This window comes from Rattus norvegicus, chromosome 8, assembly GCF_021556685.1.
Source record: "Rattus norvegicus strain SHRSP/BbbUtx chromosome 8, alternate assembly SHRSP_T2T, whole genome shotgun sequence".
Lineage (NCBI taxonomy): Eukaryota > Metazoa > Chordata > Mammalia > Rodentia > Muridae > Rattus > Rattus norvegicus.
Window position 1 is genome coordinate 29,224,268 of NC_141541.1, and position 27,249 is coordinate 29,251,516.

General features: G+C 43.8%; 1 protein-coding gene across 6 annotated transcripts in view; it reads right to left on the bottom strand.

The window, feature by feature from the left end:
* Dpy19l1 (dpy-19 like C-mannosyltransferase 1) overlaps positions 1–27,249 on the bottom strand; it is an 88,459-nt gene that overhangs the window by 36,553 nt on the left and 24,657 nt on the right. For all 6 annotated transcript variants that reach the window (NM_001429803.1, NM_001191791.2, XM_087561782.1 and 3 more), the window contains 6 exons: positions 26,168–26,288; positions 25,427–25,520; positions 9,580–9,637; positions 6,209–6,300; positions 3,177–3,276; positions 527–604 (listed from right to left, as the gene is read on the bottom strand). In NM_001429803.1, coding sequence (NP_001416732.1) covers positions 527–604; positions 3,177–3,276; positions 6,209–6,300; positions 9,580–9,637; positions 25,427–25,520; positions 26,168–26,288 — 543 coding nt within the window. The remainder of the gene's footprint in view (positions 1–526; positions 605–3,176; positions 3,277–6,208; positions 6,301–9,579; positions 9,638–25,426; positions 25,521–26,167; positions 26,289–27,249) is intronic.

A 27,249-nucleotide genomic window follows, 5' to 3' on the forward strand; every position in this document is an offset into this window, starting at 1 on the left:
TCCTCTGTCTGTCACTTGCTTGGCCTCCACCCTCTGTCTTGCTTGTCCTTACCTGGGCTGAGCACTTCCTCCTCAAGGCCTCCACTGTGGCTGGCTTTGTGCTCTCAATATGCCCTGCTCTCTGTTAGACTACCACTCTTAAATTTTTAACCGCTTTCTAACATGCGTTATGTTCCCAGTTTTCCCACTGGCTTAGGTCAGAAGCATGAACACTGCAGTTCTAGCCATGTGTATGTCTCACAAGCCCAGTGAGTGGACATCCCACTTCATTTTAACAGAAGCTCTGTGTATGGACAGTGCTCCACTCCATGTTCCCTGTGCCCAGCGTGGTACAAAAGATAATGAGATCCAAATGAAAACTTTCTTGGTAGTCTATTAAGAATAAGGGCAACAGTATCAGTGTTTGAATGACAGTGATTCATTAAAGAAACACATTAAAACTAGTTTCATAAATAAACAAATCAGATCTCAATCAGGAGTTTATTAAGGTCAGACTAAGTAGAAAACAAACAAGAGAACTCATTACCATATGTGTGTAAATGATCTTCTGTAACTTATATGTATCAATGTATCCCACGACATACACTGCAAATAATGATGCAATCTGAAATCAAAAAGAAATTATGTTAAAATAACACACACACATATAAAACAAATACCCACACAAATAAAGACAAGACTACCTTATTGTTTATCCTTACAGGGGATGGAGTGGTTTCGTTTTCCCTCTGCCTGCACCTTATTACTGAATATAACCATTAACTGATCTTGCACTTACACAGCACTCCAATTGCACACGGTGGGAAGTGTCTGCTCTGTGGATTGCCCAAAACAGCACTCATCGTGATATCAGCCTAACTCTACTGTCAACACATATAATTAAAAAGTCCTCCAGCCAATCAGACACTTGAGAATATAATCATAACATGACCACTAGGACATAATTACCGAAGACACAGTAAACTAAAAAGTAATTAGGTAAAGTAGCTTTATGTAAAAACACATTAAGTCTCCCAGCTTGTCACCTCCGTTAGTATCATGTATGATTCAGATAAATCATCAAAGTTCAAGTTTTGAATTTGAAACAATACTACAAGTAACTTTTTTCAATTTGAAGAAAATTCTGTTATTTATAAAGAATTCTAAAATTCTCAGAATTATCACAATTCAAAAATTTCTAAATTTATATGAACTCATTGATTAAATGATACTCTTGCTCATGTAGGGGGGTTTCATGGCAGTGTCTCTTTACTCTTTACACACACACACACACACTTAAATTAAATTTTATACCTCTTCACAAGCAAACATGAAAAAACTGTTAACAGATAAATATGATGTAAATAATATGTAAATACAACCTATCCAACCATTAAGTTCTGTTTTGGTTTTGCTTTCTTATTTCCAAGTCTCTATACAAATGTTTCTACTACTACTGATGATGGTGATGGTGATGATGGTGATGATGATAAAAGCATGAAAACCCATGGGGATTAACATGAGAGGATATGTGGGCAGGTGAGTGCTGTTCTGTGTGAGCCCCCCTAGGGGCAGGGTAGACCCTTCTGTATATCCCTCACCTTCCCACTCTACACAGACTATCCTACTACCTGGAAGCAACTTAAAGCCCCCTTCACTCCTGGAGCAGAGCAGCACACTTACGAGGCACAATCTTGGGACTCCAAGGATAACTCAGCCGATGAAATGAATTTAAATGGAATTTAAAGGAGACAAAGTCTCAAAGATAAGATCAGAGAAAATGTTTTTTTTAAAAATCAAACAAAAAACCCTAACCTTTTTGTTTCTTAAATACTAAAACAGCAACTAGCAGAGCCTGGTGGATGGAGAAGCTTCCAGCTCAGCTCGGCTCAGCTCAGCTCAGCTCAGCAGCATGGAGAAGTTGACCTAGCACATCATCACTTGGAGGCCACCAAGATCCTGCCTCAAAAAATAAAACAAAGCAAAGTAGCTAACCTCACTGACATCTGGCTGGGTGCTGGCTCTGAGACTGAGACCTAAACACACTAATGTGACACTAACCAACCAAGGAAAGTGCACACTTTTGTTCCCTGAGCTTCAGAAGAGATTAATCTGGAAGAAAGAAAAGTTAAGGTGTTGTTCTCTTTTTCTTACTGTCTTTCTGGGTTGTTCGTTTGTTTTGTCTAAGAAGGTGGTAAATATTTAAATTTAAATCCAGATCATCTACCTTTATTTCTGAGGCAAGGTATCTGAGTATTTAAAAGCATCTCTCCACCAGTGTTACATAAATGTGGAAAGAATAATTTCATTAATTTCATTAAACCAGAATCACCTGAGCCCACAAAAGCTTCCTCTCTCAGAGGGCTACCTTGCTTTATAAACCTGGAAGAGAGAAGTGGGAATCCTTGCCAAGATGATAAATAACCGGCAATTAGGGAAGCTACGCCAAGCATGCCCTCCTGCCTGTGCACAGACAGACAGAACCAACTGCACTCAGAGGGGCAGGGTGCAGAGCACACCAGGGTGGGGTCAGTGAGCACCAAGCACATGAGTTGGGAGGAAAGTGTGGAAGGGAGAAACTGAAGGGAAGGGAGTGAGGGGGATGGCTCTGACGCAAATAAGTGCTATGTATGTATGAATACTGGCAAAATATTTACACATCTAATCCTAGTGGAAACACACGGAACTAAGATGTCCTTTGGATTAACCACGGGTTTTCTTTCCAGCACACTAACAATTACAGAATAACAGATAAGCATACCTACATGCCTGAGTTCTAGTAGTAAGTAAAAACATACAGTAATAATGAATCTTACAAAGGTCTACTCTGAATTTTCTTTATAAGAATGACCTAGACAACCTTAGACCTTAAGACTCCTGAAACAAGAAGAATCAGTCTGCTCCAAGGATGATGACAGGTGATCCAATCCAAGCAGTCAGCCCTATAGTCGTGTGCAAACAGTTGACACTTAACAGACAGCAGGCTGCATTTATAAATATAGAAGCACTGAATGTGAAAGGTGCACTGGGAGGTTGGATGGAAGAGTGGGGGATGGTGTTAATGCAGTCCTCATATATAAAATCCTCAAAAAATAAAAATAAAAAAATAAATCTTGGTTATAATTTCATACAAATGAGCTCACATAATCAGAAGCCCTAAGTTCAAATACTTAAGTTTAAAAATGTGTCCCCCTTACCTGAGTAAGAAGCACAAACTGGGCGAACTGCCAAGGAAGCATGAAGAATACATTGGAAATGCAGAGTGCAATCAAACTCCCTCTGTAAAGTTGTGTAGTCCTTGGAAAGACAAATATCAGGAGGTTTAACTACAAAACAGTCCAGCATGGCTCCCAACTGCTGCCTATTAGAATCACAAACATGATCTGGGGTTCACATAAACTGTGTACAAGATGAACCAATGGGTTAGAAATTATACCTTTGGATTCTCAATTACAATCATTTTCTATAAAAAGTAAATACCTATTATTACTTCAAAACCACAAAGCCCTGCCAAATAGAGGGAGGGAGGCCAGATGAGTACAGTTATTATTTTTTTTGCATTGTATTTTTGTGAATTACAATCAAACTTCTTTAAATGTTGAGTCAGCAGACTCATGAGTTGGAGAAGAGAGTGTCTAGGAGAAATGACACGTGGTCTATCCTGTGAGCCACGCAGGGTGTGGGGATGGGGTATAGAATGAGACAGCAGTACCAGGAAGCAGCATGACAGCCAGTCTTCTGCAGGTGCCCCTTGGAAAAGAGAAGTAGAGGCAAGGGAAGGAGCTGTCTTAGAGCCACCATTAGGAGTGCCATGTTAGGACCAACCAGTACTTTACCAGACTTTCAGGAACAGCCTTTACTCCCACGGGTGAGCCAGTGCCAAGTCCCCAAGTGTGCCACCATCAGCCTGCCATCATCCTCACGAGTGTGCAGCGTGCAGGCTAGCATACTGGGGTGGGGAGCCGGCATGGCAGTGAAGGGTACCTTCATAGCTGTCTTCCTAGACTACTACTTCTCCAAGGAACTGGACAAAGCCTGCTTTGTTGCTCTAATCTAATCCAGGAATTCTTAAGCACCAGGCAATCTTAAAAATCAAGTAAGCGGATAAAAGCTAGCACTTGCAATGAAGTAGACAACATCGGGTTGCACCCTGGGAAACGATACCATATGGCTGCCTGTTCACATGTATGTGTGGGACCACAGTGAATACTTACTTCTCATACCACTCTAAAACAAAGCATTTTCTACTAGTTTTGAATATGAGGCTCCATTTTCATTTAATAGTTAACAAGGGAAATTATGGATTTGGCGATAGAATGTAATACTAATCTGGCAGCTAGATTCAGAATGCACTCAGAGAACATAAAAACCAAAAGAAACCAAAGGAATTCCAGCTGGTGATGATCAATACACCACCAGCCCTGGACAGAAGAAACGAAAAAACAAACATTCCTAAGACCAACCAAGAAAAAAACACACTGTGGTGGAGGAGAAAGGCGATTTCTATAAAACCTGGATGTGCAAAGCCACTTAAAATGCTAAACTGCACAAAACAATTCGCTAAAATAAAACCTATTGCTAAACTCATTTCGAAAGTACTCCTGTCCTTAAGGAGACAGAAACAATAGGAGGTGGGGAGCACACACCACAGAAGAATCTTGAGGAAGACCTTAGAAAGTGACCCAGAGACAAGCAGGCCACAGCTACAGGATCAGCACCCAGAGAAGTATCTGAAGCCTTGTGATGTCACAGGACATGGCAAAGAGGAAGGCATGTCCAGGTGGAATTAAGATTTCTAATCGCCCAGCCTAAGGCAAAGGAGAGGGCCCTGGCTATGCAGGTGAACCCAGGTAATTACAAGGTTCTTGGAAGTAGAAAAACGGCAGCAGAGCAGGGCAGTGTGAATGTGGGGAAAGGCACAGTTCTCCACTGCTGGCTTTCATGTGGAACAGAAACCAACACACAAAGGATCAGGGAAACTGGTTCTCTCAGAGGCCCAGGCAGAGTGCAGCCTTGCCAGAACCTGCAGCTTAGGACCTCAGACCCACACGCACGTAAGGTTGAAAGGATCGATCCATTCTGATTCATTCTCAGCTGCCACAGAGCCACGGCCCAGAACAGGGAAGGAGGGAGAAGAATGGGAGGCTCCTCCTCATCAGATTTAGTGGGAGTGGACAGGAAGTGACCCAGACGCTCCTGAGCAGTCTAGTGTCTCTATAGATGGAATGGGAAAGCCAAGCATGAGAGCCATGTGGACGTGAAATAGTCCCGCCGGTGAGCAAAGGGTGGGCTTGTAACGAAGCACTTTTTCCAGAGTGCACACAGCCCTTTCTTTCAGTGCCAGAGCCTAGACTGCAGGTGCTAAACAACACAAGGGCTCAGGGGAGGGCTGCAGTGGAGCTTTGAGGACTTAAAAAGCTCACAGGATAAAAGGCACCACAAACCTGACCTGTAGAAGGTCTGACTGGTGAGGCTGCATGACATGAGACAGGAAGCTGTGGACAGGCCCTCTGCCTTCTAACTGCCCAGAGGGTTAGCATCGCAGCCTGCCCCACTGTTCTCCAGCGTTCACCAGACCACGCAGTGGGGTTCTCAGACCAAGAAGGCTGGGGATTTTTCCAGGTTTTGACCCACAGGCCCTAGTCCACGTTGGCGCTGTGGATCAAGGCAGTGCCTGTCTCAACTGAGACTGTGTCTACTGAAACACCAGCTGCTCTTGCTCTTTCTCAGTAAGACGTAAACTTAATTCAATCCTGGATTTCTCACAGAAACTGGAGGCAGTTGCTCTCTATAGCTGCTATCTGATACTCAGACACTAGACAGCCGTCAGGACACAGAGTCCGTGTGTTAGTTCTCCCAACTGGGATTCTCTGAATCTGCTCCTGCAGGATGGGGCTCAGGATGGCCAGCTTCCTCCGTCGTTTGACAGCTAACACGATAGAAGAGAAAGCCCAGGGAATGTGGAGAGTAAAAGCAAAAATGGATTTACCTGAGCAGTCACCACAGAAGGAAAAAGGACCAGAGGGCAGGTGAATAAAAGGTCTTTCAAGTTACATTTAAAAAAATACTTTAAGATTATCTTTATTAATTCAACATAACAAGATCACCTTAATATACTATGTCAATTTTTATTAAGGAAACTTAATATATTCTTTTAAAAAAGTACAAAACTCTAATTTGATGTTTACGGGAAAACAAAACCCCATCAAGAGAAATTAGTTAACGTTACCTGAGAATATGAGTCACAAGCAACATCTGAAGTACAAGGAATGGGTATGAGAAGCTTTCTCGGAGAGGCGGCGTCCACATCACTCGGGTACACTGGAAAGCAAACAGGCCACAGGATGCACTTACTCAAGGTTCTGACGAGCACAGGTGCAGTGCACACCAGTGCTGGGCTCTCTGTGATTACAAATGCTGGGAAGTGATGCTGGGACAGAGGCACCGGGGTCAAGGCACATGTGAAGTACATGCATGCACACACGGCTTACTCCGCATCTGAGCATCAATTAACCTTTGTTGTTGATCCTTCATCGTGGGTATTGTGACTGGTGCTGTAGCAAACCCAGGGAGTGCGAGTAAATTTGGGGAGTGCGAGTAAATTTTGATAAAAGTTGTATTTCCTTTGGAGATACGCCTGAGAATAGAAGGGCTACAGGATGGGTGTTTGTTACAACAGTCCATGATGGATCTCAAAACACCTAAAAAAGTGTGACTGTTCTAGCATGAAGATGTGCTCACTGCTGGGGGAGATCAAGTGCTTACAGATCAAAGTATGATCTCCAAATACCATTTTCCCTAACGGGATACAAGATTCTGTGAAGACAGTTGGTTCGGGATCTTGGGACAAGGTGATCCTGTGGCATCATTTAGTACCAGAAAGAAAATCTTCTCAGACTGAAAGAACAGATGAAAAGGAATGAAATGCTACCCCATCCTTTTCAGAGATCTCTCTCTGCAGTGAGCAGCAGGGAATGTAGATGCAGGGTGACTGCTCAGCCCTGGACAAAACCTTCATCCCACACCAGCTAGGGCTCAGAACATCTTGGAAGACATGATGGAAAGAGCTTAGGAGCAGTGAGACCAGGAGAAAAGTTGTCTCCTGTGTATAATTTGCCACTGCAGCTATGGCTGCCTGCACTCGGCCTGAGCAAACCTGGGGAGTCCACAGGTGATTGTGAACCCCGGAGGGGAGCTGCTGGGGTTCTCCTCCACTGTACCAGTGGCTACTGAGAGTCCTGGGGAAGTCCCCACCAAACTGCCTTAGGAATAATTGATGTTCACACCCACAGATCTAGGCTGTTCTCAGTCTGACTGTGGGGGGTAATGGTTAACTCAGACTCTTAATTGTTTAAAGTGCTCAGAGTAAGAGACGAGAGTGCTCAGCTATTTACTATTTACCAGGCACCTAAACCAACTGGTCCCACCCAAAGGCCCAGGGATCATCACCTAAGAGGAGCATAAGGTGAGGTTGGATGCGGGAGGAGCTGTGACCCAGTCTTCTGCACATGACTTCGCTACTGCACACATGGATTCACAGCAGGTATGGCTACCTGCACAACCCAGGTAGATCCAAGCATGGGAGCCATGTGGACGTGAAATAGTCCCACCGGTGAGCAGAGGGTGGGCTTGTAACGAAGCACTTTTTCCAGAGTGCACACAGCCCTTTCTTTCAGTGCCAGAGCCTAGACTGCAGGTGCTAAACAACACAAGGGCTCAGGGGGAGGCTGCAGGAGGAGCTACCAAGGCCCCACACCCAGCTGAGGAGCCCTTGCTAGTTTATGGCTGTGGGGGAGGGAGAGTTGCTTTTCTTGGGTGGCAGGTGCTAGGCTGCCAGTGTCCCAGCAGGCTGCCCCACACCCGTGCACCTGTCCGCAACTCTGATTGGATTCAGTGAACTAAAATAATAATAATTAAAAAGAGAACATGAAGTTGGGAGGGAGACTGCTGAGAGGTTCTGAGGGGAGCAATGCCCCTTGCCTTATGAACAGAACAGTTCTTCCATCAAGGCAAACATTTCTTTGTACTATCACCTGTGGGAAAAATTTTTACAGTACATCAAGTATTACCTTAGATCCACTACCAAGACAACTAGCTCATGAAAACAGAACTTAAAGCAACTGACAAGCTACATCTGTATTTTGGCATGTGAATAAATATCTCTTCGAAGGAAGTTAAGTGCTGGGGCAGGAGACGGCTCAGCAGGTACAGGCGCCCGAAGCCGCCGAGTCTACACCCCATCCACAGAGCACACATCTAAAGGCTGCCCAGTGCCGTCACGTGAATGCCGTCACGTGAATACTATGCTGTATGCACAATACAATTTGTTTCACAATGCAATGTTCTACAAACATTACTAGGTACCTTTTCCAAAGAAAATGGTATCTAACTAAACATGTTTTGAATAAACTGGTAAAAAATGTCAAGAGGAAAAAAAAAAACAACCTAAAAAAATCAACTAATCTTTTTAGAATTGAAGATTTTAAGAAACAATGTTCCTACTACTTGGGATGAATGTAAGGAAACTGTAAGGAAGAGAACTAATAACCCAGGACACCATGAGGGGCACAACGGCCCTCTGTGCTCAACAACAGTGCCTTTCTCCTGGACCTCCACATTCAATAATAGCCTAAGCCCCAGCATCCTCCTCTTACCATACAATGCTCCTTTCTCCATTAGTCAGCAGTCATTTACCATTCCACACACCATTCTCAGAACCAGCTTTAAAACATCCCATGATCCAGGCTATTACAATGTGCGGAATCCAGTCAGGAAAAAGGCAAAGCCCTCCTTCTCACCACTGGCCCAAACCCAAACTGTAGCAGTGCACGGTTGCTGCTGCGGTCACACTCAAACACTCTAAGTCAAGGCCGCTCTGTGTCTCGTTCCTCAGGCTTCAAACCTGTGTGTGTTCAAAGACTAGAGATACTCCAGGCAGGAAGAGAAAAGATGGAGCTATCTTACACGTCATTTTCTTTCCCCTGCAAACATTTCCATGAGAAGTCTAGACAGACATGTCACTAGAAAGGTCATTGAAAGTACGATTAACTCAGGAGAAGGAATGAAATGAAAATATGGATTTATTAGAATTTTATCTGAAAACTATTAATGATTAATAAAACTACCAATCGAGCTAACAAGCATATGGGATCATCTGATTTATGTAATAACTCTATGAGATAAATAACATCATGACCCCATTTAAAAGCAGAGGAATGCACAGACAGATTAACTGACTTGCCTAGGTGACACAGATAATAAATGGAAAAGCTAGGGTTTGAACCCAGGCAGCATAGATCCAGAGACAATGCACTTGACAATGGTGCTATCTTTGCACAGCCTTGGATAGTTACACATTTATAGGTTTGGCAAATATCTGCGTAGGATATTTAAAAGTACACTGCCCTAACATAAGAATCACTGGCTTTAAAATCAGACTACTTGCTCAAATCAGTAAGACTCTGTCACCTAAGAGACCACTAACACTAAAATTTGGGTCAAAATAACTGGATCGAATGTTTAAGAAACACCATTACAGATTAAATGTAAGAAAATGAATCAGAAGCAGCTGGTATTCCAGTAGTGATTCTGACTACTTACCTCTCCATGATTGAAAAAGAAGCACAGCACTGTGACCAGGCCTCCCAATCGGCTGCCACTGCAAAAGAGGGTAGGAAAATGTAACTCACTACCTGTCAGAAAGGTAGGTCAATTCTTATCTGAACCTTAAAACAAAGTACCACGATAACCTGCCACCGACACAGACGGCTTTGTCACAAAAGACCTCACCTGAGCTTGTTTATAAAATGCTTGACTTCTTCCAAACTATCACTGGTCAAAAGAACTTACACCTGACTGAGATGAGAAATGCCCATGACCCAATTCTTGAGACACAGACAGGAGGAACAGGAGTTCAAGGCCAGACTTAGCTACACAAGAATATCTGGTGTCAGAAAAACAAAAACAACAACTTTTATTACCACCCACAAAATATGCATACTCCAGGGTTTAGGGGATGGGGGACTGAGAGACATCATTTAAGAAAGTCAGTGGCATTTTGCATGGGTCTCCTTCTAAACCATTCTCTATAATCATACACTTTCTAGTCTAACTGTGCCATTCACATCTACTTGATATTTGCTCTTTTCTACTTTATTATTATTATTTTTAATCAATATTTGTTACCAAAGACATCTTTAACTATTGCACAGTCTCCGAACACAGCAATTCCTACATTTCTTCTTAATGGATGTGCAGATATTTTCAGCCTCTTGCTAGGTCGCATGTTTACATCTTGGGAATGCACACGCTCCTGTGTCTCTTCCCCCAGGAGACCAGAGTGACCCATGTTGCTAAGCACCTGGTCACTCACTCCAGAAGCAGAGCCCACACTGTCATCTGAACTTATATTTCCCTCCCTGTTTGTATGGAAGACTACTGTACTGTTCTCATGAAATGCACATATTTCTTCCATGAGCTGCCTATAACGGCCCATAAGTATTCATGTTCTGACTGTGTGCTTCTCTGCTTAAAGACTGTGGGGATCAAATGGCTGGCTGTCTTATGTGTCGAAAAGTACACTGACGTAATTCATAGTGTAATTCAGTTAGAACTTGAAAAATATTATGTGGGTAAGTATGTTAATAATTTTATTTGTTCTTCATGGCCTGCCCTGTCTATGAAGGTTCTTTCCATTTAAAAATTTATAGATAGCTACCTAAAATTTCCTCAAGTACCACGTGTTCCCACTTAGATCTTTTATCTGGAGAGCTCTAATCTATTCTCTTCAAAGTCACCATTCATGCCAAAATACCAAGCAAGAAATCCTTCCTTTCTCAGAGAAATACAACCCAGGCTGTCTCAAACAGTAATTTCCTACAATCTACAACCTTTTCCATTCCATCAATTGATTTAATTCTGTAATTCTTTCTGTCACATGGTACCATTTTTATCCTGTAAGATTTTGGTTACTTTACTACGCCTCAGGAGAACTCCCCACGCCTAGCCACTCATAGAGACAGTTTTCTGTGATCCTCAGCAACTCATTCTGCAGAGTATGATCTAACAGCCCCCTTTTCAAAACAAATGTTGTTTTTCATCAGAATGGCACTGAGCTTATATACAATTTGTGATAGACTGTTCTGCCTGTTAAATCACTAAAGATGCCACTCACCGTTAATTTAATTTTAATTATATCATGCCAAAAAAAGTTTTGTGAACATCAAATCAGTCAAGTACTAAAGATAATCCTTCTATAAACACAGAGAATGTGGTGAAATCTGACCATGCTGGTTGTTTTCACACATTCAGAATGTGCCAGGTCACATAAGCCAAGGAAAACATGCCAAAGATTTGATGTAGACAGCCAAAATGCTCAATTATAAAAAATACACAGTAGTCTGACTGTACAGAGAGTATGTTATTTCTTATGTTCCTATAGCAATGGGCTCTGGAGACAACTCATTCTCTGATTATAGTAAAACACATAAAACAAAAAGAAACATTTAAGAATTTTAAAAATTCCCTTTTTAAGACTTCCTTTGAGCAAATCAGAAGCCAAGCTAAACTTTTCTAACTTTAGTTTTTCTTAATGAAAAAGCAGAGGGAGACAAAACACGAAAGAAGTGCAAAGGCTGACCAATCTCAGGCTGGTACTGCCATAGCTGTTTACCCTTCCCAGCTGCTACCAGCCCGAGGCTGGAGGCTCGGGGACTGTGCGCTCTCCAAAAGACACATCTCTCTCACTGAACTGCACAGCACAGGTTCCAGTCCCACACCTTCTGTCTTCTGTGCCTAGCTACCCGGGGAGGCAGGTTTTTCTGACCCACTTCCACAATGTGCCAAGCTGGGTGGTGGAGTAGCACTGGTTTGTCTATAAGGAACAATTTGAGTTGCAATCACTATTTAATGATGTGACTTGCAAAAACAAAAATCAAAATTAGTGTCCCTAATACTAAGCTATGATTCTGATCTGCCACAAAAATGTTACTTTGCTAACCAGTAAAGATGTGGTAATTAAGATATTTAAAATTATTTAATTTTCCCCATTACAGTTGAGGTCTCGGTTTTCCTCTTTTGCAATATCTATCACTAACCATCAAGAGCATGAAAACCACCACTGTGCAAATTTATAAAATGTGCTAAGCTTCCTGAACATCCGTCATCTCCACTCAATAGACTTCACTCACCTTTTCTTATGTGTTCTATGTGTTGTGTGTGTGTGTGTGTGTGTGTGTGTGTGTGTGTGATTAGTGGTCGACATTGGGTATATTCTTTTGTGACTCTCCACCTTCCTGTTTTGAGACAGGACCTCTCAGTGACCCTGGAGCTTAGCAGACTAGCTGGTCAGTGAGCCCCAGGCATCCATGTCCACCTCCCGAGCACTGGGGATTACGGATATGTGCTGCTGTACTGCATGGCTTTTTACAGAGCCTGAGTTCAGGTCATTGTGCTTGTGCAAGTAAGCACTTTATGGACTGAGAAGTCTACCTGGCCTCTTTAATTACCCTTTGAGCCTCAATGATTTTAGATAGAAAATTAAGGCAGGGCATTAAAGCTTAAAATTTAAAATATCCATTAAAATAACTCCTACTTCTGAAATTGAATAATTCTATAATCTTTCTTACTCTTTGATTTCTAAAAACTGAAATTGATTCTCAAATTTTAATGGATTTTATTAATCCTATGATTAACAAATGTTAATTTGTTCTCTGTAGTACTACATACAAAATATAGTATTTGGAGAAAAGAAAAGCACATTCAGGGTTTCAAAGCTATAGTAAATAACACGTGGAATAAGTTTTCTTATATAAACACTTAGTACATAGGAAAGAAACAACTATGGAAGCTAAATGGAGAATCTTCAGTCCAAGTGTGGGAACTAAGTCTCTGACTTCTTGCTGGCCTAGTGAAGAAAACAGCAGCTAGGCTTGAGTTGAAAGCCTTCTCCCTACAGCGATGGAACTCAATGGAATGATAAATACAGAGAAGAGCTGGCCGGGGAGAGGGCTCTTGCCTCTCAAGCATGGTAATCTGAGTTCAAACTTTTGAACTCACACAAAGGTAAGAGCAGAGAAGCAACTCAATGGGTTTCCTCCTTTCTCGAACCATGGCGTTACATGTGCACATGTGTGCACAATAATAATGATTTTAAAAGGAGAAGAAAGTAAAGACAGGGAAGGAAATAACAACTAAATAGGGTTTTAAAAAGTATTCTCTGCTTGGCCCTGTCCAGGTCTCCAGCTTATCTTATAACTAGTTAATGTCGCTGCTTTAACTGTGTCTGCAGGCATTTAACCAAACCTCCCTATCACCTGACAGGAACCACACACTTAGTACCAGACCAAGCCTTGCATGGCAGACCCTCAGGGATGGCAGCTGACATAGACAAGTGCATGTTTGGCACCCACCCAGCAGCCTGCGGTGCTCACTGGCTTGCCATGCTTGCTGTCAAACATGCCAATGTTGTCCCTAGCCACTTGCCCAGACATAGGTGCCAATTCATGGTCAACAGTTGTAGTCAGTGGAGTCTCTGCACACTAGAGGCCTTTCCACTATGCCCTCCAGCCAGGGGAGCTCTCACTGTGATACCCAGCAGCCTCTTCCCAGGGGCTTCCTCCAGCAACTGCTGGAACCACCATGTCTTTGGTGTGGTTGCTTCCCTGGAAACTCTCCAGCTTTGCCTGCTAATGTCTGCAGTCTACACACTTCCTTTATAGCTCTCCTACACACTAGGCCAGGCTGCCATCCTCTTCCACCAGGCAGAGGGCTACAGCCTCATAGCCTCCTTTTCCCAGGCCTGTCACCTTTCTCTACACATAAAAATGTGGCTCAGGTGGCCACTGTCCACAAAACTCTTCATAAATGAACTGCACAAGCCACCTCTGTGTTCCCAAAACTTGTCTACCATTCTATGTCTCAATGCCAATCTAAACATCAGCACATGTTCAAATATCTGCATTTGTCTGCCATGTCTCAGGCAGCCTCAATGCCCACATGGAGTACAGTGTCTGTAAGAGTGTGGTGAGGGCAAGGCTGATGCATTAGCTGGGCAGCCAGTGTTCTGAGGCTTCGTGTGTGGAATGACAGTGATGGAGAGGAACGTGCATGGACTTGAGATGCTCTGACCCATTCGGATTAGAGCCAAGGGCAGAGGAAAGAAAGCCAGGAATAGGCATAGGCATTACTATGAATGAAGTGTCATTTGCTAAGACAGGGAAAGTCATACCAGGGAAAGAATTTGGAGAAAAGATGCTAGTATTTTCTAACAACAACGTTCATCACTTTATACATACCAAAGTGAAATACTTATCGTTAAATATTCATATACAACTGTTAAACCACATTGGTTGGATGAAAGATGTGACAGCAGGCCAAGTTACTAGAACATTCAGCAAAGTACGTAACTGGCCAAGGTTCAGACTGTGCAACACAGCCTATTTAAGACACACTTTACCAACTCCTGTGTGGGCGAACAGTGAGTGCCTGCATTAAGGTAAGGTGAGAAGTAGAAAATACCACATACAACTGCACAACAGGACAGGTATAGAGTAGAGACAGTTGGCAGGTAGGAAGCAGTGCGGCACTGAGACACTGATATAAGGAGCATTTCATTCTACCACAGAGCCTCAAAAGAACAGCTCATCAGGACCTGGAGCCGGATCACGGAGACACGGAGACACGAGACTATAATGACTGCTCCCTTCAGAAGTAAGGGGGAGATGGGTACAGATAAGTCTTCCAAGCCCTGGGGCCTTTTCGAACACATCTAGAAATAAAATCGTGTTGAAAACGTTTCTCTGCTACCAAGAGAGCCACTCTGACCTTCAGTGACCAAGGAGGCTGGAAGGAGAGAAGGGCAAAAGACACACACGCTACGCTCTGAAGCCTGCCGGGGACATGTGCTGACGGAAGGGCACTTTTTGCTGACTAACTCCATCTACAAAAACCAAAGAAACAGTGGAGAGTTGAGACGACACAAGAAAGAGGAGGAGCACATCAGAGACAGATCACAGTGGCCTCAGGAACCCTAGTCAGCAGATATGAAATGGACAGAAATACATGAGAAAAAAAAAGACATCAGTTCTAAGAAAGCTAGCTCAGCACACGGCGTGAAGGCAAAAGGAGGACCAGGAGAGCATGCGCTGCCTGGGCAGTGCGCACACTCAGTGTCATTGTTTTGTGTGGACGGCAGCACTATACAGGTATCCTGTCCACAGACCACACTCACGAGGAAGGAAAACGGTTACGATTCTCCTTGCTGCTTGCTCTCCACATGCAGACACTGCTGAGGCACAAAGAGAGGTGCAGACAGAAGGAGTCTGGGTCTCCTCTACAGACAGCTCTCCAGACTCATGGTGTCTGCTGGTCTGAAAGTCCCACTCCCTTAACAGAACCATCTTCTCCGGCTCTAAAAGCTCTCTACATCCAAACTGTAACTGCTGCACTAAGGATCACCAGGCTCCAGCTGCGCTAAGGATCACCAGGCTCCTGCTGCACTCTACTTAGAAAATGAGGAACTACAATTCAAGGGGAAATCAACCATAAGAAACAACACACATGCATACACACACGCATGCACAGTCAGAAGAAAATTGTAAATCCAGATTCTTTAAAAAGTTGAAAGTTTACTAAGGAACAGAAAGTATAACCGATAGAATGGGAGATAAAAGCAATCCTAAAATTTTATTTTGAAAAAATTCTTATATTCAAACAAACTCACTTTAAAAGCAAGAGGGAAAACAACAAACCAGACAAAGTGTTCATGCAGACTAAGGAGAGTCATTGTCCAAGATGCAGGGCCCAGAGTGCCACATACAGAAAAAACTGTCATCTGCTACACTGAGACTTTTAAAGATGGATACAAAGGGAACAAATTGGGAGGGGGGGTCAGAAGGAACTGATAGCATGCATCCCTGCTGTGCAGCAATTTTGGTCAAGATAAAAACCTCCACCTTGGACACAGAATATCAAAAGGAAGTAAAATACTCCATCCTGTAGAGAAGCTCATTAAGCCCAGAAAGTAAACTGAAAGACTTCAGGAAGTCCCTGAAACTCATCAAATTCACCAGGTGCCCCCCCCTCCCCAAATATATATAACTGAGAGGCAAGTTGAGATCCCCTGAAAAGGCAGTTCAGATAAGCTGCCTGGGAGAAACAGAGCAGCTGAGCTACCTGGAAAGGATATTCTCTAGTATGCTGTGCTGTGTGCAGGCTGTGCAGTGTGCTCCAAGTTATGAGCTGTCACCCATGCTTGAGGGAGCCATGGCAAAGCAGCTGTCTTTGCGTCATTTCTACTCCTTTAAGTACCCCTCACCCTTATTCCTGTAAGTAACTGCAATCAAACTCAGTGGTTTAGCAAGCTGATTTCGGTGGAATCTTTAGGTGTTAGTCTGCCAGTTCCCTATCCAAGGTGAGTACATTGTCTACATCTTCCCTGAAACAGTATTACACAACAAAGCTGAGAAAAAAGCAAAACAAGCCTTCAATGTCTAAGGAAAGACAGAATCTGGAACAAGGCAAACAGCAACAGAGTATAAATAAATAAATAAATAAATAAATAAATAAATACATTAAGAAATATGAAAATCTACAAGACATTTATTTTTAAATGATCTCTAGAATTTCTTGTTTGGAGAATGTGATTCTCCAAAATAAAGGATATATAAGAGGAGGCCACTACAGAATTCCAACTGAGGACAAATGCAAAGGTGACAGCTCTCAGGACGGTGGAGCCCGTGGGTAGCCCAGGCTGTGACACACAGATGAGGGGAGGTGGTCTAGAGATGGCCCACCTAGTGCAAGCACACAGAGGGTCTCTAGGAGAGAAACACAGAGGTGCCGGGTGCTGAAATAAAGGGTAAAAATATATGAACTTAAGAGTTCGGTTGTAAAATTGGAGGATTGATCAGAATATAGAAAACCAGAGAGATCAAAATAATAAGCAATATTTTACACAATGAGTTTCACTTTTAGATTTTGGCGGCATTCAAAGATGCCACCTCACATGTTTATGCAAATACTCTAAGATATAAAAGCCAAATCTAAAATCTCTCTGGTCGGGTCAGGGACACTCAGTGTGCAATGACTACCACATCAGGTACACATCCCTCAGCACCGGGTTGTTAGGAGATAGAGGGTCGTTAGGAGATAGAGGGTCGTTAGGAGATACGGGGTCATTAGGAGATACGGGGTCGTTAGGAGATACAGGGATGTTAGGAGATACAGGGATGTTAGGAGATACAGGGATGTTAGGAGATACAGGGATGTTAGGAGATACGGGGGTGTTAGGAGATACAGGGTGTTAGGAGATACAGGGATGTTAGGAGATACAGGGTGTTAGGAGATACGGGGATGTTAGGAGATACGGGGATGTTAGGAGATACGGGGATGTTAGGAGATACGGGGATGTTAGGAGATACAGGGTGTTAGGAGATACAGGGATGTTAGGAGATACGGGGATGTTAGGAGATACGGGGATGTTAGGAGATACGGGGATGTTAGGAGATACGGGGTTGTTAGGAGATACGGGGATGTTAGGAGATACGGGGTTGTTAGGAGATACGGGGATGTTAGGAGATACGGGGACGTTAGGAGATACAGGGATGTTAGGAGATACAGGGTGTTAGGAGATACGGGGATGTTAGGAGATACGGGGTCGTTAGGAGATACGGGGATGTTAGGAGATACGGGGTTGTTAGGAGATACAGGGTGTTAGGAAATACGGGGATGTTAGGAGATACAGGGATGTTAGGAGATACAGGGTGTTAGGAGATACGGGGATGTTAGGAGATACGGGGATGTTAGGAGATACGAGGATGTTAGGAGATACGGGGTTGTTAGGAGATACGGGGTTGTTAGGAGATACGGGGATGTTAGGAGATACGGGGATGTTAGGAGATACGGGGTGTTAGGAGATACAGGGTGTTAGGAGATACGGGGTCGTTAGGAGATACGGGGATGTTAGGAGATACGGGGGTGTTAGGAGATACAGGGATGTTAGGAGATACAGGGATGTTAGGAGATACGGGGGTGTTAGGAGATACAGGGATGTTAGGAGATACGGGGTGTTAGGAGATACAGGGTGTTAGGAGATACGGGGATGTTAGGAGATACAGGGATGTTAGGAGATACGGGGGTGTTAGGAGATACAGGGATGTTAGGAGATACGGGGTGTTAGGAGATACGGGGATGTTAGGAGATACGGGGGTGTTAGGAGATACGGGGATGTTAGGAGATACGGGGGTGTTAGGAGATACAGGGATGTTAGGAGATACAGGGATGTTAGGAGATACAGGGATGTTAGGAGATACAGGGTGTTAGGAGATACGGGGGTGTTAGGAGATACGGGGATGTTAGGAGATAAGGGGGTGTTAGGAGATACAGGGTGTTAGGAGATACAGGGTGTTAGGAGATACGGGGATGTTAGGAGATACGGGGTTGTTAGGAGATACGGGGATGTTAGGAGATACGGGGATGTTAGGAGATAAGGGGATGTTAGGAGATACGGGGGTGTTAGGAGATACGGGGTGTTAGGAGATACGGGGTCGTTAGGAGATACGGGGATGTTAGGAGATACGGGGGTGTTAGGAGATACAGGGATGTTAGGAGATACGGGGATGTTAGGAGATACAGGGATGTTAGGAGATACGGGGATGTTAGGAGATACAGGATGTTAGGAGATACGGGGATGTTAGGAGATAAGGGGATGTTAGGAGATACGGGGATGTTAGGAGATACAGGGTGTTAGGAGATACAGGGTGTTAGGAGATACGGGGTCGTTAGGAGATACGGGGATGTTAGGAGATACGGGGGTGTTAGGAGATACAGGGTGTTAGGAGATACAGGGATGTTAGGAGATACGGGGGTGTTAGGAGATACAGGGATGTTAGGAGATACGGGATGTTAGGAGATACGGGGTGTTAGGAGATACAGGGTGTTAGGAGATACGGGGATGTTAGGAGATACAGGGATGTTAGGAGATACGGGGTGTTAGGAGATACGGGGATGTTAGGAGATACGGGGGTGTTAGGAGATATGGGGATGTTAGGAGATACGGGGGTGTTAGGAGATACAGGGATGTTAGGAGATACGGGGATGTTAGGAGATACAGGGATGTTAGGAGATACGGGGTGTTAGGAGATACAGGGTGTTAGGAGATACGGGGGTGTTAGGAGATACGGGGATGTTAGGAGATAAGGGGGTGTTAGGAGATACAGGGTGTTAGGAGATACAGGGTGTTAGGAGATATGGGGATGTTAGGAGATACGGGGTTGTTAGGAGATACGGGGATGTTAGGAGATACGGGGATGTTAGGAGATACAGGATGTTAGGAGATACGGGGATGTTAGGAGATAAGGGGATGTTAGGAGATACAGGGTGTTAGGAGATACAGAGTGTTAGGAGATACGGGGTCGTTAGGAGATACGGGGATGTTAGGAGATACGGGGGTGTTAGGAGATACAGGGTGTTAGGAGATACAGGGATGTTAGGAGATACGGGGGTGTTAGGAGATACAGGGATGTTAGGAGATACGGGATGTTAGGAGATACGGGGTGTTAGGAGATACAGGGTGTTAGGAGATACGGGGATGTTAGGAGATACAGGGATGTTAGGAGATACGGGGTGTTAGGAGATACGGGGATGTTAGGAGATACGGGGGTGTTAGGAGATATGGGGATGTTAGGAGATACGGGGGTGTTAGGAGATACAGGGATGTTAGGAGATACGGGGATGTTAGGAGATACAGGGATGTTAGGAGATACGGGGTGTTAGGAGATACAGGGTGTTAGGAGATACGGGGGTGTTAGGAGATACGGGGATGTTAGGAGATAAGGGGGTGTTAGGAGATACAGGGTGTTAGGAGATACAGGGTGTTAGGAGATATGGGGATGTTAGGAGATACGGGGTTGTTAGGAGATACGGGGATGTTAGGAGATACGGGGATGTTAGGAGATAAGGGGATGTTAGGAGATACGGGGGTGTTAGGAGATACAGGGTGTTAGGAGATACGGGGTCATTAGGAGATACGGGGATGTTAGGAGATACAGGATGTTAGGAGATACGGGGATGTTAGGAGATAAGGGGATGTTAGGAGATACGGGGGTGTTAGGAGATACAGGGTGTTAGGAGATACGGGGTCATTAGGAGATACGGGGATGTTAGGAGATACACGATGTTAGGAGATACGGGGTGTTAGGAGATACAGGGTGTTAGGAGATACGGGGTCGTTAGGAGATACGTGGTGTTAGGAGATACGGGGACGCCCGCTGCTCTGACAGGCAAGTGACTGAGAAGCTCAGGCACAGGAGAGTCCCAGATGGCACTGAACAGATATTCCAGTCAGATGGTATTGAACAATATTCCTATCACCACCCCCCCAAAAAAACTTTAAAGTTTTTGTTACTTTTAGTCTAAAAGCCACTACAAGAAAAGCTATCTGTGAAATAGACTGCGGCAAACACTGCCACGTCATCTAAACCTCCAGAGTCGTGGCTGGGTGATAAAGACTGGAGACTGAACCTGGGCTGGGCACATCACAGGGACCGTAAGGTCACAAATGTACTGCAGCCAGCATGGCTGCTTCTCTTCCAGTTTGTGCTGTAGTTAGAAAGTCAATACAATGACACCAAGAAAAGAAGTCAACCAGAGAAAGGCTCCCATGATCACAAGCCCTGCGTGGCACTGAGAACAGAGCAGACGAGAGGCGGACGAACCGGATAAATGGCAGTACTCAAAGGGTGGGCCTGTAGGTATCACGTGGGGAAGGAAGGCCAGTCTTCCTAACAACACCTCAGGCCTAGGACTGTGGAGATGTAGGAAAGAACTGTGAGGCGGGAGGGCACACAAAGTCTGGACCCTTCTGAACGCCACTCAGCCTTACCTTACCTTAGGTGAAACTTTTTAAAAATAAAATAGCACTCTCCTTGAAAATAGAATAAACAGTTCTTTTGCCTTCATTACTCAGCATATGTAAATAATAAATTAAATAAAGCTATGGATAATTTAATTCCTATAGAAGAAACATTTAAAATTCAGAGTACACACTCTGAAGCTCTGTCTACATTCAAATTCCAATAAAGTAATTATTTAATATTATCTAAACCTCAGCTTCATCTAAAAACCAGCTTGGTGGCCCTAGACAGTTTAGGAATGGGAGCTGGTCACAAGGAGTTGAAGGCAGAGTTGAGGGTTTAGGAGTTTTTATTCTCAACCTCCGAGATCCAGGAATGGGAAAGTGGTCAAAGCGCAAGTTGACAGCAGTGACTCAATCTTCCCTACAGGACACTGCTTCCATTAAATGACAAGAAGTCCTGAGTTTAGGAAGCTTCCAGACACCTAGCAGAGAAAGAAGGTTCACGAGAACGGCAATCAGAGAGCAGCAGGCCCGCACTGCTCTCCACACTCCGCCCTACATGACTGCACCCCATACTGCAACACCGTAGACTTAGCCAGCAACACAAGCACATTTCCTCCAGTTTAACCAGCAGGACATCAAACTTGCACCCGCAGCCATCCAGCCAAAGTGAACAACAAGACTTGTCAAAGAAGCCTCTGTGTTGATGGTGTTGAGATTGTGAGCAGAGAAACTGGGCTCGTTTTTCTAGTTATCCTCAGAGACACCTTTGAGTAAGGTGGCAAGCTAACAAAATTACTTGAGGCTTACTAAAAATGACAGGATATACTGGACTTCAAATTGCAGGGAGGAATCTACACAGAATGGGGAGGGAGGGAGAGAGAGAGTGAGGAGAGACTGACTAAGGGCTTGTTTGTTCCAAGCAGCTTCTAACCAAGTGATGCTCAAGGCTTAGTGGCCTTGGGGGCATCCAAATGCCACTGCACAAAGAGGCCATAAGAGGGGAAAGTAGAGGGCGAGTAACCAGAAGCAGAAATGCCAGGAACCTTAGAGACAAGGCTAACTGTGGAATGATGGATAGCCCCTGTTGTCATACCCTAGAACCTGGGGTCAGGAGACAGGATGGAATGTAGTTTCTAGGATGCTGTTCTTCTGCCTTCCCAGATCTCTGCAGTTTAAAGGGTAATTCCTAGCTTGGCTTATTGGCATCTGTGGGGACAGGCAACATGACCTCTAGTTTGTGGTCACACAAGCAGCAAAGACAGCTGGAAAATGAGTGTGTACTGGTAACGCAGGCAACGGGTGGGCATCGAGCTCGGGCAGCACATAAGAGGCCAAAGGCCGGGAAGGAGGCGGTGCTGAAATAAGCTGGAGGCCTTGACCCTAGGAGAAGGTGTTCTGATGCTCTGAACCTAAGCTGCTCCCTTGCCACCAGCGTAAATGTAATGTAGACCTCGAAAGACGGCAACTGCAGACAGAGAAAGCATCACAGAATAACCCAGCACACATGGGCGTGGAATAACCGAAGTTGTACTGATACTCCTGGAGATGGTACAGGCTAGCATTTGCTGTACAACATCTTCAGGAATGCCTTTGTGTGTGCGTGTGCGTGTGTGCGCGTGTGCGTGTGCATGTGTGTGTGTGCATGTACGTGTGTGCGTGTGCATGTGTGTGTGTGCGCGTGTGTGTGTTTGTGTGTGCGTGTACCTGCATTAAAGGACAGCGGACAATCTCTGAGGTGGGATAGCCTTGGGTAAGTCTTCAGGTGCTATCTATAATTTTTGTTTGATATTTGAGAAAAGGTCTCTCGCCAGCCTAGAAATTGGCTAAGTGTGCTAGGTTGGCTGGCCAAGGAGCACAGGACCCACCCGTGTCAGCCTTCCCAGGGTTAGGGTGTGCCACCATGCCTGGCTTTTTGTGGCTGTTGCTGTAGCTGCTGCTGTGTGTCATGCGGTATAGCACTTTGGGTGAGAGTGTCCCCTATATGCTCAGACAATTCAGACCTTGGCCGCAAGTGGCAGTGATGCCTGGAGAGATCCAATAACCTGTTGGAGAGTAGAGATGGACTTTGAAAATCTATAGTGCGCCTCCCTTCCAGTTTGCTCTCTTAGCTGCCTGCTTCTTCTGCAATGCCTGCCACCTGCTGGGATGCCTCCATGCCGGAACAGACGGTACACCAGTAAGTGCTTTCTCCATGGCATATTGTCTCAGCCACAGAGAAGCAACCAATACATGAGGGTTTAGGTGAAACGTCTGTCTCCATGCTTGAAAAGCAAGTTTCCCCAGCCCCTAAAATACTCTTTCCATGAGGACAACTGGAGTGCCAACCTATAAAACTGATTTCAAAGCTCCTAGCAGGTGGTATACTCTAGTATCCTACAGTGCTGAGTGTCCATTGAATGCCTCTGGGGACAGATGACACTTAGGGATCTTCTAAGAGTCACTCAACCTGAATCATGACCCACCGTCTGTTAACCTGCTAACTTCCTCACTCACTTGAGAGTAAGTCTGAAACAGCCTTGCACTAAGGCCTATCTAGCCCACACACAGCTGCAGCTTTGGTTGACCCTGGGGAACATGGACACTCGGATCAAACTGTCAGCTTGCTGTCTGCTCCAGCTTCTACCTCACGGTGGGATGCACCTCCTGGATAGTTCCACCTATCTAAACCCTCTTACTCTTCAGAGCTGGGCTAGTCAGAACAAGCTTGTCCCTCCTCAGGGTTCCAGACTCCCTCCCTTTCTTGCTGCCTCTGTCTCCCACTGATACGCATTAGGCCACCATGCTCGCCTCTCTGCCTGCTCCAATCCTGTCATGGCCCACTCTCTTAAGAACATGTATCTTAGGTGTTGACTGAACACACACTGCCTATACGGAGAAGTGTTTATTTACCAGGAAAGGTATGGCTGAAGTTTAAGAAAGCTGCACATGGCAGTGCCACTGAGACCCCTTCAACAGTACCAGAACCCTCTATTCTCTGCAGATATCACCCCATTAGCCCTTGATACAAAGTTACAACAAACACGGTAAGAAATCACTGTGAGTGTTCCTCTAGTCAAGGGTGAGAGTCTTTCAACAATAAAAGCAGAGCTATCTGTGACACCTAACAGTAACCATATTTGCTTTATCTTAAATTGTCTCCTAAATACAGTAAAGTGTCTGTATTTTAAATCTATATAAATATATACTTATGTGTCTATAAATATATTTATTTACATATTTATGTTTATTTTATAAATAATAGATGCTTATATCTATAAGTACATATAAAATATTTATATAATATTTCTGGTTATATTTTTACATTTATATAATGTATATAATTATACAGATGTAATTATATTATATAATACAATTTATTTACAGATATATATTTAATGTTTATTTATAAATATATTTATAAAACTATAAATTGCAAATATATTTCAATATGACCTAGTTGCTTCTCCATTTGATAAGCACTTATCAAGTAACTACTGTGACCTCAAACTCCGACCTAAAAACATAGGTCTTCAAGCCGTTAAACTGAAAATGCAAAGAAGATAACAGGACCCTACAGGAGCCCAACTCCTTTCCATTAACTCCAGTGGAAAACCACATTCATATGCACTCAGTCCTACACTAGTCAGTCAGCAAGCAGTAGACAGAAATGTCTCAGATCTTCTCAAGGTCATACAAGCTCAAGCGGCTGAGGAGATAGATGGCTCAGGCATTAAGTGCTTGCTCTGCAAACGTGAGGACCTCTGCCCAATCCATTACAACCCATGAGGAAAGGTGGGTAATCCTAGCTCTCAGGAAAAGGAGACAGACTGATTCCCAGGGTTCATCAGTTAGCTAGCATAGCCTACTTGAGGAATCACCAGCAAAAGACCTAGTCTCAAATGTTTGGCAGTACCTAAGACATTCAACATGGTCCTCTGACCTCCAAACTCTTGCACTCACATAGGCACACATGCATGTACACACAAGTGAAATACAATAGTTCAGAGAAGCATACACATATTGCAATTTATCATCAAAGTGCAAAGGAAAATACAAACGTAAGACCTTTAAAGACTATCATTACTTCCACTGCAAGAACTCTGCTTAACTATGAAGACAGGCGGACTGCGTGGAGTACACTTACCCTTGAACACTAGCAAAGCAGTGGACATCACTATCATCTGATAAAAGTGACACTTTTCTATTTCATAAAAATTATGCATATTGCAGATGGTCACAGGCCTGTGAACCATTAGCACTTACCACATACGCCTACCATATCCTATTTAAGTCTCTAAAACATGGTTCTCAGCCTGAGAGATATGCCCCTTTGGGGGTCGTTTCTTACCAGATATTTATATTATAACTCACAACAGTAGCAAAATTATAGTTTTCAAGTAATAGTGATGTAATTTTATGATTTGGGGATGACTACAATAAGAGGAACTGTATTAAAGGGTCACAACATGAGGAAGGTTGAGAATCACTGCTCTAAAACAATCTGAAATGTGTTTACATAAGTATTTCAAAAACACTATTAAAATTGAGCAATAAGTTATCAATAATTACTAATAACATTGTATTTTGCAAATACGTTCTAAGATATCTTACCTTAAATATGTGCCATATATGAAGAATAGTGCCATCATTAATCCATTTAACATAAAAATTACAGCAACATAAAAGCAAGCAGGATCGCCCAGTCCTTTAAAAATAAACAAAGCATATGTTCTAGCCACAAATTATGTTATGAGTCTGGCAATTTACATGAAACTGTGCTCACTGTGAAACGGTTGCCAGATAAATGGTTTCCTTGGTTCCCATATGAAAACAGGACAGGCATGCAGAACAGTGATGAGAACAGCACTACTCAGCTATGCCGGTCTGCAGACAGGGCTGCAAGCCTGCTGATACACCTTAGGGAGGTAACGGGGGTAGGCTGGGCTACAGCAGAGTAAGGCAGACGCAACAGCCCTGCCTCTGGGAAGAGCGCTTCAGCAGCCACAGCCATCGGCCGGAGTGAAGCTACCCTGGGAAGAGCACAGCTACTTTGTGCCAGGTACCTTGCTATAAAAAAGCTCAAAATCCCTGGAAAGGTGGCATCTAAACATTCCTGAATATTCTCTGAATACCTGAACTATTCCACCCAAAGATCAAAACATGACCAAAATAGCTTCCTGTTCAGTTCACTTTTCCCAGCCATGTGAAGACCATGGAAGCAAACCAGCCTGCTCTAATTGTCGACTTGCAGAATCCAAGAACACAATAAAATGTCTGCTACTTATATCACTGAGATTGCAGTAAGCCGACTGCAGGCCAACAGACGACCAGACGACATGAAAAGGAGCTCACCCTCACAGCTTTCGATTGGACTGAGTCCTTCTCCTCGGGTGACTGTCCAGCATATCTTGGTTTGAATACCAATCAAATCCATTATTTTGGTATAAATCCGGTACCAGCTGGCTAAAATCACCTTTTAAAAAAAATAAAGACATCATAAGAAATAATTTCCAAGTCAGGCAGTAGTGGCATACTCCTTTAATCCCAGCACTCGGGAGGCAGAGGCAGGAAGATGTTTCTGAGTTTAACGATAGCCTGGTCTACAGAGTGAGTTCCAGGAAAGCCAGGGATTCCCCAGAGAAATCCTGTCTTGATTTAAAAAAAAAAACAAACAGAACAAAAAACAAACAAAATGAAAGGGAATAAGTTTTCATTACTAGATATATTTTGAGTTTTTCATAATTGTCAAACTGTCTTTTCATGCTCCTGCTGTTTGGCTCCTTCTATATCTAGTTAAGCAAGGTTCAGCCTCCCCCACAAGGACTGTAATTAAAGAGGCCCAGCCTCTCCCACAGACTCTTCGGGTAGTCAAGTCTTTTACTGGTGATGCACAGGTAAGAAAAAAAACTAAATAAAAAAATCTTCAAGATTAACACTTTTTAAAAAATATAAAATTCTACCAGGAAATATAAAAAACTTAAACAAATTATGTGTATGTCTAATTTTTCAAGATGTAAAATCAAAGAGCACTACTGACTGCTCTTCCAGAGGTCCTAAGTTCAAATCTCAGCAACCACATGGTGGCTCACAACCATCTGTAATGGGATCTGACGCCCTCTTCCGGTGTGTCTGAAGACAGTGACAGCGTACTTATATATAATAAATAAATCTTTTTAAAAAAAGATAAAACAATCCCAGCCAAAATCCCACTATCTTTGATTAATTTAGAGAAATAGAAGAATAAAGGGGGAATGTCCTGGTGAATATAAAGGTCTCTCACGGAAAGTAACTAAAATAGCAGACACTGGCAGACGCATTCCCACACTGATCAATGTCATACGTGAGGCAGCAGACAGAAGCTGATCCGCCTTCCAGGCAGAGGCGCTCCCAGCCCAGCCACTGACCACTCTACAGAACTGCTCTGGGCTGAAGAA